This window comes from Thamnophis elegans, chromosome 11 (assembly GCF_009769535.1).
Source record: "Thamnophis elegans isolate rThaEle1 chromosome 11, rThaEle1.pri, whole genome shotgun sequence".
In the NCBI taxonomy this organism is placed as follows: Eukaryota; Metazoa; Chordata; class Lepidosauria; order Squamata; family Colubridae; genus Thamnophis; species Thamnophis elegans.
This window is the reverse complement of record NC_045551.1, coordinates 55,824,934-55,838,343: the sequence shown is the minus strand read 5'-3', so window position 1 is coordinate 55,838,343 and position 13,410 is coordinate 55,824,934. Positions and strand designations below refer to the sequence as shown.

General features: G+C 41.5%; 1 protein-coding gene across 13 annotated transcripts in view; it reads right to left on the bottom strand.

Annotated features, from left to right (window-relative positions):
- MYCBP2 (MYC binding protein 2) overlaps window positions 1–13,410 on the bottom strand; it is a 149,426-nt gene that overhangs the window by 46,162 nt on the left and 89,854 nt on the right. For 8 of the 13 annotated variants that reach the window (XM_032226680.1, XM_032226682.1, XM_032226686.1 and 5 more), the window contains 5 exons: window positions 13,175–13,249; window positions 12,010–12,234; window positions 11,073–11,205; window positions 8,079–8,204; window positions 1,383–1,544 (listed from right to left, as the gene is read on the bottom strand). In XM_032226680.1, the coding sequence (XP_032082571.1) occupies window positions 1,383–1,544; window positions 8,079–8,204; window positions 11,073–11,205; window positions 12,010–12,234; window positions 13,175–13,249 (721 nt within the window). The remainder of the gene's footprint in view (window positions 1–1,382; window positions 1,545–8,078; window positions 8,205–11,072; window positions 11,206–12,009; window positions 12,235–13,174; window positions 13,250–13,410) is intronic. The other 5 variants (XM_032226690.1, XM_032226693.1, XM_032226684.1 and 2 more) reach the window with 4 other exon arrangements.

Sequence of the window (13,410 nt, the reverse complement as noted above, 5' to 3'; positions counted from 1 at the left end):
AGTCAAGAAGAGGATTCGAACTACTCGGTCTCAACAGCTAGCCCAATGGCACTTCTACTGATCTCTGCAGGTCCTTGAACTTCAAAGGGATGTCACCTGTGGTTTCCTTTAGCCATAAAACCAGAAACCGACATGAGGAAAACTTTGGAAGGAAGAATTTGTGTGGACTAATTAAAAACGGATGTGCTGTTCTCGAGGTTGAACCCAATTGGTAAGTTTAAAGTTTTTTACTTCTGTAGCGTTTCTTCTTCTGAGGATTTTCCCTTTTGTCACCTTCAGTGGAAGAAGGCCATCTTGTTTAAGGATTGGACAGAACAGTTAAATTTCTGGTCCTCCGATTAAAAATTAAAAGGAATTATACCACATGTTTAACAGAGAAGATTAAGAACTCTCTGAAAACAGGCAAAAGTCAAAGTTTTAATGTGGTCTTACTCTGAAGGACCAGGATTGAATTCCTTTCTATTATATATAGAAAAATGAGTGGAACACACAGCTTGAACATTAACCTATCAGCATTAATCCCGATAAGGTCAATGAACAACTTTTAGGGACTCTATTCTCAACCCTTACTACCCTCCCGGCCTTTCATAAAGCCTTCAAGACCTGGCTGTTCCGGCAGGCCTGGGGCTGTTGACGTATCCAGCCCCGCTTTAATTATGAATGTTGTTGTAATTTTAAACTGTTGTAATGTCTTATTTATCCCCCTCCCTTTTTATTGTAAGCTGCCCGGAGTCCTCTGGGAGTGGGCGGCATACAAAACTAATAAACTAAACTAAACTAATAAACTAACTTTTATGGAATTCTATTATGGAACAAAATGGAATATGAAGACAAGATCTTATAGAATTTAGTGAAACTCCCACAGTATTATGAAGAAAGTAAGAAAAAAGAATCAATTAGTGATCATCTTTGAGATCAATGTTTTGATATCAAAGTATTGCCTTCATTCACCAATGCTTCAGTTTAAACCATAGCTGGATAATAACTGCAACAAACTCGTACACCAATGTTCAAGATGTAACAATACTTACGAGAAATTTCAACTCTTAGAAATATTATATGATTTGAGAATTCTTTCACTGAATTAAACTCACATTATTATTATTATTATTATTATTATTATTATTATTATTATTATTATTATTATTTACAAATACTTCTGTAAGCGCACTATCCATGCCACAGATCATAAACAAAAGGCCAGGGTGGCAATCCCTACTAATTATAGGTAAACCTCCCATTTGGTTCCATGTGATGGAAAGTCAACACATAGCGGCAAAGAAAAGTGAAGGTGATAAGCAGCGGATAGGCAACTGAGGTGGTGATAGCAATGGCGCAGCTTCGAAACGGACAGATGAGGCAGGAAAGGCTGACGGACTTACTCTGAAGCTGTGGCGGAGGTTGCTGGAAGGGAAGGGACTGTCCAAACACAAATGGGCTGTGGATTAGGGAAGAGGGAGGATTTGCAGCTTGATCAAAGATGGAAGGAGCTGGGAGACTAGGCCGTGACTGAATGGAATTCAAAAGGGCGCTCAGATGGTCACCTGCAGTGGGCAAAACAGTTAGAACTACAACCTGTTACCTTCAAAGAGGGCAATCAAACGTTCATTTGAGACCAGTGAGATCTGCTGCGACTTGTAATTAAGATCTATTCTACTCACAAGGAATATAGTACAAGATGACGCAGCGGTTAACAGATGTTTGGTGGAATTGTGAGCAGCATTGACCAAATATCTTTGCAAAAACCAAAACATACAGAGATTATTAGAAGCGTGTTTCATCAAACATTTTTCCAATAGTCTTCCTTTTATAAGTTAAGAACAAGATTGTAGCTGACCTTGGAACAAGCCCACTATGAGTGTCTGAACAAAGACTTTGGAACTCAAAAACAAATAAATAGCCAATGGGAGGAAGAAAAACAAACTAGATATAAATTTATTTAGAATATATAAAGCAGAGACAATGGTAGTTCCTATTATGAAGAGTACCCCAATTTACCCCATATCCCACCCTGTTCCATCTCATCAGGCTGGTGTCTACTCTCTTGATGGCTCCTAAGTTGTCCCTGGAGAATATCTGGAGGAGGAGGGGGGTGGTATGAACCTCCTATGCTAGTGCCATGAGTTTTATGGTATGGCAATCATAGTTTAATACTCACATTTCAAGCAGATATTCAAATGACAGAGAGTGCCCTCCCTTTTGTGCAGCTGAGAATGCTGAACAGCTGTGATCTGTTTCAAATGTATTATTAGCAGTATATATTTTCAAATAATTTTCATGAGTTTCTCCTTAGAAAATAAGATTTCCATAGACTATTGATCATTCTGAAGGCAGAGGACCTTGAAAATCTGCCCCGTTTGATTTCAAACAGGAAATATTTTGAACTTGCCTAAATGGACTCATAGAGAGGGCTCTACGTTTGCCAATATTAACTAACATTTTTTTAAAAAAAATAAACAGTCCCTGTTTGCTAATAATTCCATGGATATAGGTCTATGGAGATTCTCAATCATTCAGGTCACAGTTGTCCCAAAGATGGTTTTTTTTAAAAGGCAACTGGACTTTCTCGATGCTTCCTTTGAAAATGTTTCACTTCTCACCTAAGAAACTTCTTTAGTTCTGAAGAACTAAAGTGTAGGAGATTGCTGAAGAACTGAAGAAACTTCTTGGATGCGAAGCGAAACATTTTCAAAGAAAATACCAAGAAAGTCCAAATGCCCTTTGGAGAAAAAAAACCCCTTTGGGACAAATTCCATAGAAAGAATCTGCAATCAGAATTAAATGTCAAGCAAGAGGCACTCTCTTCACCTATAGAAAGTCCCCTGAATTTTTCAACTTTCCTACTGCTGACCTCCAGAGTCTCTGACGTAGCCAGCCTATCCCGGAGCGGCATATTTCAAAGATAATTTTAATGACACCTCATTCAAATTTCCAAAGTTGTCCACAAGTTACGGTGACACTTTTCTATCAAGGAGGTAGAATCTTGTTGCAGAAAGCTTCTTTTCTATGCACTTATTTGTGACTTCACCTATTATACTAAATCATTTTATTATTGGAATTTTTTAAACTTACTTTAATGCCGATTGCACATTTGGCATATTTCTGTTAATAATCATTTTTGTTTCTTAATTTTCAATCCAACATAAATTGGGTATAAAAAAGGTTTCTGGAGAAGAGATATGCAAATTGCCTTCATCTTGGTAAATCTTAATTCTTATTCAAATGTTACTTTATCATGGGGAGATTCCTGATAGAAGGCCCCATTCATCTTCTCTAGCAATACTTACATGTACACTGAATAGAATAGAATAACAGAGTGGGAAGGGACATTGGAGGTCTTCTAGTCCAACCTCCTGCTTAGGCAGGATACCCTACACCACTTCAGACAAATGGTTATTTAACATCTTCTTAAAAACTTCCAGTGTTGGAGCATTCACAACTTCTGGAGGCAAGTTGTCCCACTGATTAATTGTTCTAACTGTCAGGAAATTTCTCCTTAGTTCAAAGTTTCTTTTCTCCTTGGTTAGTTTCCCTCCATTGCTTCTTGTCCTGCCCTCAGGTGCTTTGGAGAACAGCTTGACTCCCTCTTCTTTGTGGCAGCCCCTGAGATATTGGAAGACTGCTATCATGTCTCTCCTAGTCCTTCTTTTCATTAAACTAGACATACCCAGTTCTTGCAACCGTTCTTCATATGTTTTAGCCTCCAATCCCCTAATCATCTTTGTTGTTCTTCTCTGCACTCTTTCTGAAGAGTGAATAAAATAATATGTCTAAACATTCAATCCAGTGGATAAAGAGACTTCTAATAACATTACAATACATCAAAATCACCCCTCTTGAAATGAGGAATAATCTTGCAGATTCCAAAAACCTCTCAAAAAGATCTCCCATTAACACCTAAAAAAGATTTCCTAATGAAAAACCATCTCCTTCTTAGAAGATCAGTTATAGGAAGGTGCCAAAATCAGTGCTCTGCATTCTATTTGTGAAATGATACCTCCTTGCGTAGGCTGAAGAAATGCTATCTGAATTATTAGGTGGATTTACTCAGTTATTTTTGAGAGATGAATGCCTAAAAGACACAAGGAGAATCTTATTGACGTGGAAAAAAATGAGAACCCTAAATTAATCCAATTCGTATTTTGAAAATCTCACTTGAATGGATAAATTTGGAGAACAAGATACCATGAAAATTTGGAGAACAAGATCCATGATAAGAATGATTCATGATTATCCACGTGAAAGCTGTGAAAGTCCTTCATTGCAATTCTGAACATTGCCAGGGTCGAATTTTAGTCAAAGGCACTGATGATATTACTTCATTTGGTAAGAAAATGTTTCCAAGAAAACAACCAAGCTCAGAGAACACACCAAGGACCCCACAGGAAAAAGGAAAATTCTGCTTTAGCAACAGATACCCAATTCGCTGCCTAAAACTAGAAACAGGAAAGTCATTCAATGCTGCTGTCTTCAGGAGCCCACCCATGCGGAGAGAAATGTCCTAACACTGAAAGCAAGGAAAAGAAGTGTGCTAGTTTTGCCTCAAAACAGAAATGAGTAATTTGGGAAGACCTCAGCCACGAGTCTCCCTAACCGATCAACCCTATCCCCATGCTGGTGAGATAGGGAGGAGAACATATGAGTAAAATCAAGAGAGCTGGTTTGATCTTTGAAAAACGTTCTAAGAAACCTATCTTCTTGTCTTCTTTCACTATATATTGCCTCTGTATGTATGCTCCAGCATAACTCTGGAATGCCTCGAGCAATTTCAACCAAACTTGGTACACAGATGACTTACTCTCTGGAGAAAAATTCTGTGGGTGGTAAGACATCCCTAACACCCCTCGGATTGTGTGTTCTGTTAAGATACAGCCTGTTGTGCCTTAAAATGGTTTCTATTGTACTGCCATAAAATGGCGTCTAATGTGCAGCGCAGTGGAGTTGCCATGGTAACAGCTTCACAGTACTCCACAAGGGCTCCCTCTGGTAAGGGGGAAAATCCAGCATTAGAAATTACGTTTGGTCCGGACATTTCCCCCCTTATAAATAAATAAATATCCAGGCAACGCCGAGTTATCGGCTAGTATTATATATAATATAGAGTAACATATACCTATCACTTCAGTAGACTGACTTGTTTTTGGAAGCTGACCTTCAAAGTTCAAGTTCAAAAATGGAGTGGTTATTCTAAGCCCCATCTTTCTGCTGGACTAAAGGAGATGATAGGAAGAGGGCTGAATGTTTGCACTGTGAGAAATCAGAAACAGATTTCAAGCGGATTTGCAAAATTAGTTTGTCTGTAAGGAGAGGTCAGGGAAGGGTATATAAACTGCTTTTTCAGTGCAATGTGCCAGTTCTTTCTCCAAGAATTTCTTGGGTCACTATAACGATGGGATGAGGGTCATATCTTTCAAATGATGTGTAGCCGCATCCATTTTTCAGTATATTTAGGTACAGTAAGGTCAAGGACACAACTACATAAAGGATTTTCATGTTTTGGTGTTATACAGAAGCTCAAATAAAATAAAATAAAAAACCCAACTAGACAAGAAAAAGAAATGAGTCAAGAAGATGTATAACATTAATGGACACCCGTCCATTGCAAAAATACCCTGGATAAGCCCAATCAAAATATTTTTTTTAAAAAAAAGATGTTATGAATTAATGTAGTGGCAGGGAATCCAGAAAAGAGGACCATACATTCTTGGTGTTTCTCTATTATACAAAAAATAAGAAAATATTTAAAAAATAAACTTCTTAATATTTTGGTCTACGTCCAGCTACTCCGTCAAAGAAGTTAACCATAGATTTAAAGAAAGAAAAAAACCTGATTAGCATAGCAAGCACAGGAAGATAAATTTCTAGTTATAGAAAAACTAAATTTATGATCCAGTAAACATTCTACTCTTTTAGACTGTTACTCATTTTAAATTTTGTGTTCTCAAGCTCTACACTGCATTCATGGGCACTGGATATACTACTCCGATTTGATAAATCTAGCTACTAAAAATGGCCCAAGATATGTTAACACTTGGCACCACTAATATGTAGCAATCAGTTGGAATCAACAGTCTCTTCTGCAGACAACTGGAGGAAGCGTTTTATCCAGTTTTCATTGGAAAGCAGTGAAACACCCAGATCCCGCCTTAAAATGCCCCCTTTTAAATGAGTGGCAGAACAGATAAGACTGGCCTTGTGGCTCTGGGATATCAGTGCTCAAAGTCAGCAGTTCAAGAAAGGCCCATTCATGGGAGCAGAGGGGGGGGGGTGTGATTGGCTCCTCCATGCCAAAGTATGTTTTCCCCAGAAAGTACAATTTGTCAGTCCTGGATTGGGAATGCTTGCAATTCCGGGAAGGGGGGGGAAGGTAAGAGAGGGAGGGAGGGTGAGGGTGAGAGACAGGGAGGGAGGGAGAGAGGGAGAGAGAGATCCCACATGAAGAAACATGGGGGAGGGGAGTTTTAAAACATTCCAGATTTTCTGAAGTAAATGCAGGCTGTAAAGTAGAAGAAACATCTGTATGAATAAACTGAACTTTAAAATGTTTTGTACGGCATTTATATTGAATGACTGTGTCGCCTTGGTGAGATGGGTTGCATAGAACACAATGTAGATAGATAGATAGATAGATAGATAGATAGATAGATAGATAGATAGATAGATAGATAGATGGATGGATGGATGGATGGATGGATGGATGGATGGATGGATGGATGGATGGATGAAAGGAAGGAAGGGAGGGAGGGAGAGAGGGAGGAAGGAAAGAGAAAGAAAGAAAAGGAAGGAAAGAAAGAAAATAAAGATGAGTAGATAAATGCTTAATGTTTTATATGATTTTCTTGTTGATGCCACTCCAAGAAAGAGTGAAGAGTAGTCTTCTGTTTTGATTTAGCCATTGGAATCAAAGCTATTTATTTATTTATTTTCACATTGCTCAAATCAATATTCTCTCTCTCCTGAAGAAGCTGGAGGCAGAACATAAAATACTTCCTCCTTTCGGTTCTCCATTAAAAACAATCCTGTGCAATAGGTTGAGGTGACAAAGAGACCAGTCAGGATTACCCTATAGTTGAGGGCAGAATTGAATTATAGTTCGTTATTTTACAATTAAAGATCCATCGGAATAAACATGTTTTTCAAAGAAGGCGCAAACTCTTCTTACAGTCAAGCTCAAGTTCCTAGTAACTCAGGGGCACCTTCCTGTGGGTTTCAGCGCGAAGTTCTAGGAGGGGCTTATTTCTAGTTCTAATCTAGAGCCCTGACATCTCCTGCTAGCCTTCCATCCGAATACTAACCAGTTCCAGTGTTGTTGCTCAACTTTCAGCATCAACCGTGACCAGCTAGAGCAGGGGTAGTCAACCTTTTTATACCTACCGCCCAGAGATGGGTTCCTACCAGTTCGCACCTATTTGGTAGAACCGGTTCGTCAAATCTACCGAACCGGTTAGAAGAGGTTCCACCAGTGGACCCGGAAAGCAGGCCACACCTACAGAAGAGGTTCCAAAATTTTTTGAAACCCACCACTGGCAAGGATCTTGTAACTTGACAGCTTTAAGACTTGCATGCTTCAATGCCAGAGTTTCTGAATAGCTTCTTGGACCGACCTAAGTACTAATTCATAATTTCATATCCGGTCACATGGGTGGCAAGCCACTCCCACAAAGGAGGCCACACCCACAGAGTAGGTTCCAACAATTTTTGAAACCCACCACTGCTACCGTCCACTTTTGTATCTCTGTTAGTAGTAAAATGTTCTAACCGCCCACCGGTTCCACAGTAATGGTGATTTATAAAGTAGGGAAGTAACTTTACTTTATCAAATTCATAAAGCAGAGTTACAGCAAACCCCCACCGCCCACCATGAAAGCTGGAACGCCCACTAGTGGGCGGTAGAGACCAGGTTGACTATCACTGAGCTAGAGTGTGATCTAGCTAGATTCACGGTCATCATCCTCACACATTTCTTGTCTAATTTTAAAAACGCAGAGAGTGTATTAATGCAGCAGACAAGCCCGCAAGAAAGACCGCTTGCTAGTTGAAGTAGGCGCAAAGGAAATATCCCGGGGCAGGTTTTTTACCTTTGTGGTTTCCAAGTCCATAGTCAAATCCTTGCTCATTACTGCAGGCTGTCCCTCTGTGGAAAGCTTGCAGCGAGAAAGGGCTCGGTGGAGGAGTCTGGCCGTTCTGATCAACAAGAACTTGCTCTGTTTAAACAAAGAAATAAGCCAAAAAATGGAAAAAAATATAATAATATCCCAAGCTTGGTTTAGAACGAACTGATTATGTGTGTCAGCAGGTAATACTAGTATCAAAGGAAACGTGTATGCTTTATACCAGGGGTCTCCCACCTTGACGACTTTAAGACTTGTGGACTTCAACTCCCAGAGTTCCTCAGCCAGCAAATCAAAGCTGGCTGAGGAACTCTGGGAGTTGAAGTCCACAAGTCTTAAAGTTGCCAAGGATGGAGACACCTTCTTTATACCATACAATCATGCTTTATTTTTTTGCCCAAGTGAGATTAGACACACAAGGGATTTGGCTCCAGTGGAGAAGCTCTCTGTGCACATGCAGAGCAACCGAGTAATAATAATCATAATACAGGTAGTCCTCAACTTACAACCGCAATTTAGGTTGCTAAGCGAGAAATTTGTGAAGTCAGTTGTGCCCTATCTTATGACTTTTCTTGCCACAGTTGCTAAGTGAATCACTACCGCTGTACAGCTAGTAACGCAACTTGTTAAACGGCAAAAGGGGATTACGTGACCCCAGGACACTGCAACCATCATAAAGGTAAACCAGTTGTCAAGCATCCAAATGTAAATCACGTGACCATGGGGATGCTGCAACGGTCGTAAGTGTGAAAAATGGTCATAAACCACTCTTTTCGGTGGTGCTGTAACTTCGAAAAGTCACTAAGTGAACTGTTGCATGCCGAGGACCATCTGTAATGATACCAATGAGGGGTGGGATTTCTGCCTTATTAGGCTACCAAAAATTACACTGATGTCCCAGGGGGTCTGCAGGATACCTGAGGAAGGAGCATCTCCTGGACTTGACCGAGGCCAGGGGTCAGCAATCTGCGGCTCTGGAGCCGCAGGTGGCTTTTTCATCCCTCTGTTGTGGCTCTGTCGCCAGTTGGCTCCACAATTGATAGGGCCTTTCGGTTAGGAACGGGAGTGGAAAAAGGACACCGCGCTAGGAGACTCTATGGTGGGGGAAGCGGACTTCCATCGACAGGGGAAAAAAAGATGCCATGCTAGGAGAAGGCTCTATGGTGGGGGAAGTGGACTTCCGATCAGCTCCAGAACTGAACAGAGAACTTCCGGTTAGGACCTTTATGGCTCGTTGAATATTTAAGATTGCCAACCCCTGATCTAAACAAAGCCACCAGCAGTCTGAGTCTCTTCTCCCCAGGACTGCAGTTGATCTTGAGATCTCTGGCAAGTCCCTTTGACACACCCCTGCCCAAATCCAGACTGCATCAAGGGCAAAGCTCCCATATCAAAGTAACTTGTGAAGCAGAGGATGCTCTATTATGTTGTGTCTGCCTTCCTTCCTTTTTCCTCTCCCTCTCTTTCTCTTTTCTTTTTTTCAAACTAAGCTGCTATTCAGAACTACATTCAAGTCCTCTTTTATTGGCTCCATAGGGCTGGAATCAGTGGTGGGATTCAAATAATTTAACAATCAGTTCTCTGCCCTAATGGCCAGCTGGAGAGGCGGGGCTCGGTGATCATGTGACTGGGTGGGCGTGGTCAACTCAACGTCACTCACGTCGATGGGCGCTTCGCCTTAGCTGTTACAATGTAACACCGGTTAACTGGAGAGGCAATTTCTGTAAGCAGGGCAATAAAGATCAGGCTAGAAACAACACCAGAATGTTTCCTTCCTGCCTTCCTTACAGGATTAGCCCTGTAAAGTGGGGGGAAAAAACAAAAGGAGATTTCTTCCAACAACCGGTTCTCTAAACTGCTTAGAAAGTTAACAACCGGTTCTCCCGAATAGGTGCGAGCCAGCTGAATCCCACCACTGGCTGGAATCCTGCTCCTCCTAATTGAAGGTATACCAATGCATTCTGAAACCATTTCAGGACAGGTAGTCCTCAACATACAAATCCCATCTGAGTCCAAAGTTTCTCTTGCTAAGCAAGACAGTTGTTAAGTGAGTTTTGTCCCATTTTACAACCTTCCTTGCCCCAGTTGTTAAGTCCATCCTTGCCATTGTGAGATGAGTAACACAGTTGTACAGTGAATCTGGCTTCCCCATTGACTTTGCTTGGCAGAAGGTTTCACAAAAGGGGATTGCGTGACCCAGGGACACGACAACCATCATAAATACGAAATAGTTGGCAAGCATCTGAATTTTGATCACATGACCATGAGGATTGCTGTAATGTTTGTAATTGTGAAAAACAGCCCTAAGTCACTTTTTTCAGTTCCTTTCTAATTTGAGCAGTCATTAAATGAATGATTAAGTTGAAGACTACCTGTAATGCAGTGGTGGGTTCCGGATCCTATTGCAACGGGTACGCTGCAACGGGGCCTTGCGTCGACCACGAGAATGCGCGCAGCACACGCATGTGTACTTACCGCCCGCGACACTCCAGCTGCTCGGCGGAGCCTTGCGCAGGCCCTGTACGCTCCGTGCACATGCGCGAAAGCCTCAATTAGCTCAAATAGCGGTAAGGAGAGCGGGCGGGCGGGTCCTCCAGAGCACCATACCGGCACGGTACTTGGTGCCCCCAGCAGGCACCGGTACGCCCGTACTGGGACATATCGGTCGTATCCCACCACTGCTGTAATGCTAGACACATGCATAGAGCCTTATTGTTATAGAGTAGTGAAGAATAGCTAATATATTAATTTATTATAGGACACTTCTTTTATTAATTTTATTGTTTTTATGTTGTGTTTTATATTCTATGAGGCGCCTTGAGTTGCCATGTGCAAATAAGCAGCAATATAAATTCAACCAACCAACCAAGACAGACAGACTCTGGTCCGCTCTTGGTGTTGTGTGCTTAGTTCTAAAGCCCTTGAAGGAGACAGCTTTGCAAAAAAAATGGTGGCACTTGCCATCTTCGTGACGCAGATACTGGTTCCCGCCTCTGTCTCTAGCCAAAGACCAGGCCTCCCCTTCGTCGCTTTCGCAGAATTCGACCATGCTGTTTTTGTCCATCCGCACCCAGGTCCCTTCCGAATTGGTCACCTGGCGTGCACAGATATAGGAAGAAGGAGGTCAGGATTTAATTCGCTTCTTGCTCTGGGTCACGAGAGGCAGCAATATGATTCCGCACATGAAAAGGAGCCTTCTTCTCCAGCCAGAGAAAAGCAACACACAGCCATGTTTCCCCAGTTAATTTCCAAAGAATGAAGAAGAATTTTTTTTTAAAAAAATGGCATGCATTTACAGAAAGCTTGAGATCAGTATTTTGAACAGATTACACTGAAGTAGGTTCAGAAGAAGAAAAATAAGAACAATCGGGTCATTTAGAAAGTTCTGTGGCAGGTCTGATTTCATTTCATTTCATTTCATTTTTTGAAAGCTCGAAACAGAGAAAGGCTGAAAAGGTAAGCCGTAGGTATTCCACAGTCCCAAAGTGCTATTATACGTCCTTTGGATGTTCTTTTGGGGGGGGAGGGGGGGAAATAGCATGACACACTACATCCTCACACCCGTTGCAAGAAAAGAAGACCGAAGCATGCAAAAGTGGACACTGATTCCAAGAAGTCAGACAATTTTTGCAGCACCCCCACCAGTAGTTCTTTAGCGAAGTTTGCAAGAGAACAACTTGCTGATTTGTTTTTATGAATTAACTCTATTCTAAAATGAAATACGTGAGAAAAAAACAGCAGATGAATTAAATTGTAGACAACCATCTACAAAAGTTAACCCTTGGCAACCCAAGGGAGGAAAAGCAAAGGCTGGGAAAGAGAGCAGTTTTAGCTTAAGGACATCTGATTTGCAAGCCAGTATCTATGAAGGTAAGAAGGGAAGTTCCAGGAGTCCTACCTCGCCCACTGCCTTGACTCTGTTCCCCAGGACTAACATTCCAATGGGGATACCTCTAAGGTTGGGACAGCTTCGGACGTTGTGACCTGACGGGCCAGTCTTCACTACCTTATACAGTCCAGGCCCACCACGAAGGAATGGCGCATCGGGCTCCTGCATGACTGCTTCCTGAGGACAGGGTGAGTTGGGGTCTTTGAAAAAGTCCTCTGCATTAGATCTAGACTCCTGGAAATTTTGGAACACAACAAAACAGAACAAAACAAAACAAAAAAAACCAGAACAGCCTGTTAATAATGCCCTTGTAGTTTTCAGCTCTACCCTCTTATAAGCTGCCGCAACTAAGGTCCGCTCTAAAAGACGATCACACGTGTTAATTTCCTTATCAAACATCTATGGAGGTTCATAGTCATCCAGGTCATGGTTGCCCTAAAGGTGCTATTTTTTTTTTCATGAGGCAGCTCTTGTTTTTCTTTGAAGATGTTTTGCTTCTCACCCAAGAAGCTTTTTCCGATGAAGAAATTGGATGAGAAACAAAACGCCTTCAAAGAGAAACAAGGAAAGTCCAGCTGCGTCTTGAAAAAAAAAACAACACCTTTGCGATTCCTTATCAATCCTGAATTACTTCTGTACCTAAACATCTGCTGTGAATAAAGCAAACACTCATCCATCATTTTGAAAAAAAACACACTAGCGGAAGACTAAAAATACAACCCTCCGAGCTGGAAAAAAAGCATTTGCATAGGAATGCAGAATCTGGAAGGGACAGGAGGTGGTACAGGCAATGGACTGGGACAGGCAAGGACTTATCTGGGAATCTGACATCAAACAAGGACCTCCTACAGAATTCCAATGGGAGCTGACTTGGTTACTAAAAGAAGAAGTGCAACACTGTTCTTTATTTTTGGTCTTTGAAGGCCCATCCAGAAATCCAACCCAATGCTCTGGGGTGCATCTCAATTCCTTCAGGACAAAAGGTACAAAGGTACAAGAAACCTAACCAATCTAAACTAAGCATAAGCATGCACCGCGTGAGTCTCTCCTCAGCAGGTGTCCAACCGAAGGGGATTCCTAAGGACAAAGAGTTTGACATCCCCCAGACGGATGTCTCATTCTTTGTCTCAACTACAGTGGAAGAGAGAAGTGCAGAAAGTTTCAGAAGGCTCACCTGAGGGGGAAAAGGTTTAGAAGTCCACGGATACAAGTCCAAATCCCTGTCTCCTTGGCTAGCATTAAAGATACTCTATGTAAAGTTTAAGACAGACAGGTATCAATTCAACAACGTTCAACAACAGCAGAAGAAATCAAGAGACAAATACAATGTTTTGGTTCCCCCCCCCCCTCTATTTCTGCACCCTTATAACCACGCTCTTTATTTGCTTGTTTTTCCAAAAAAAATATGGA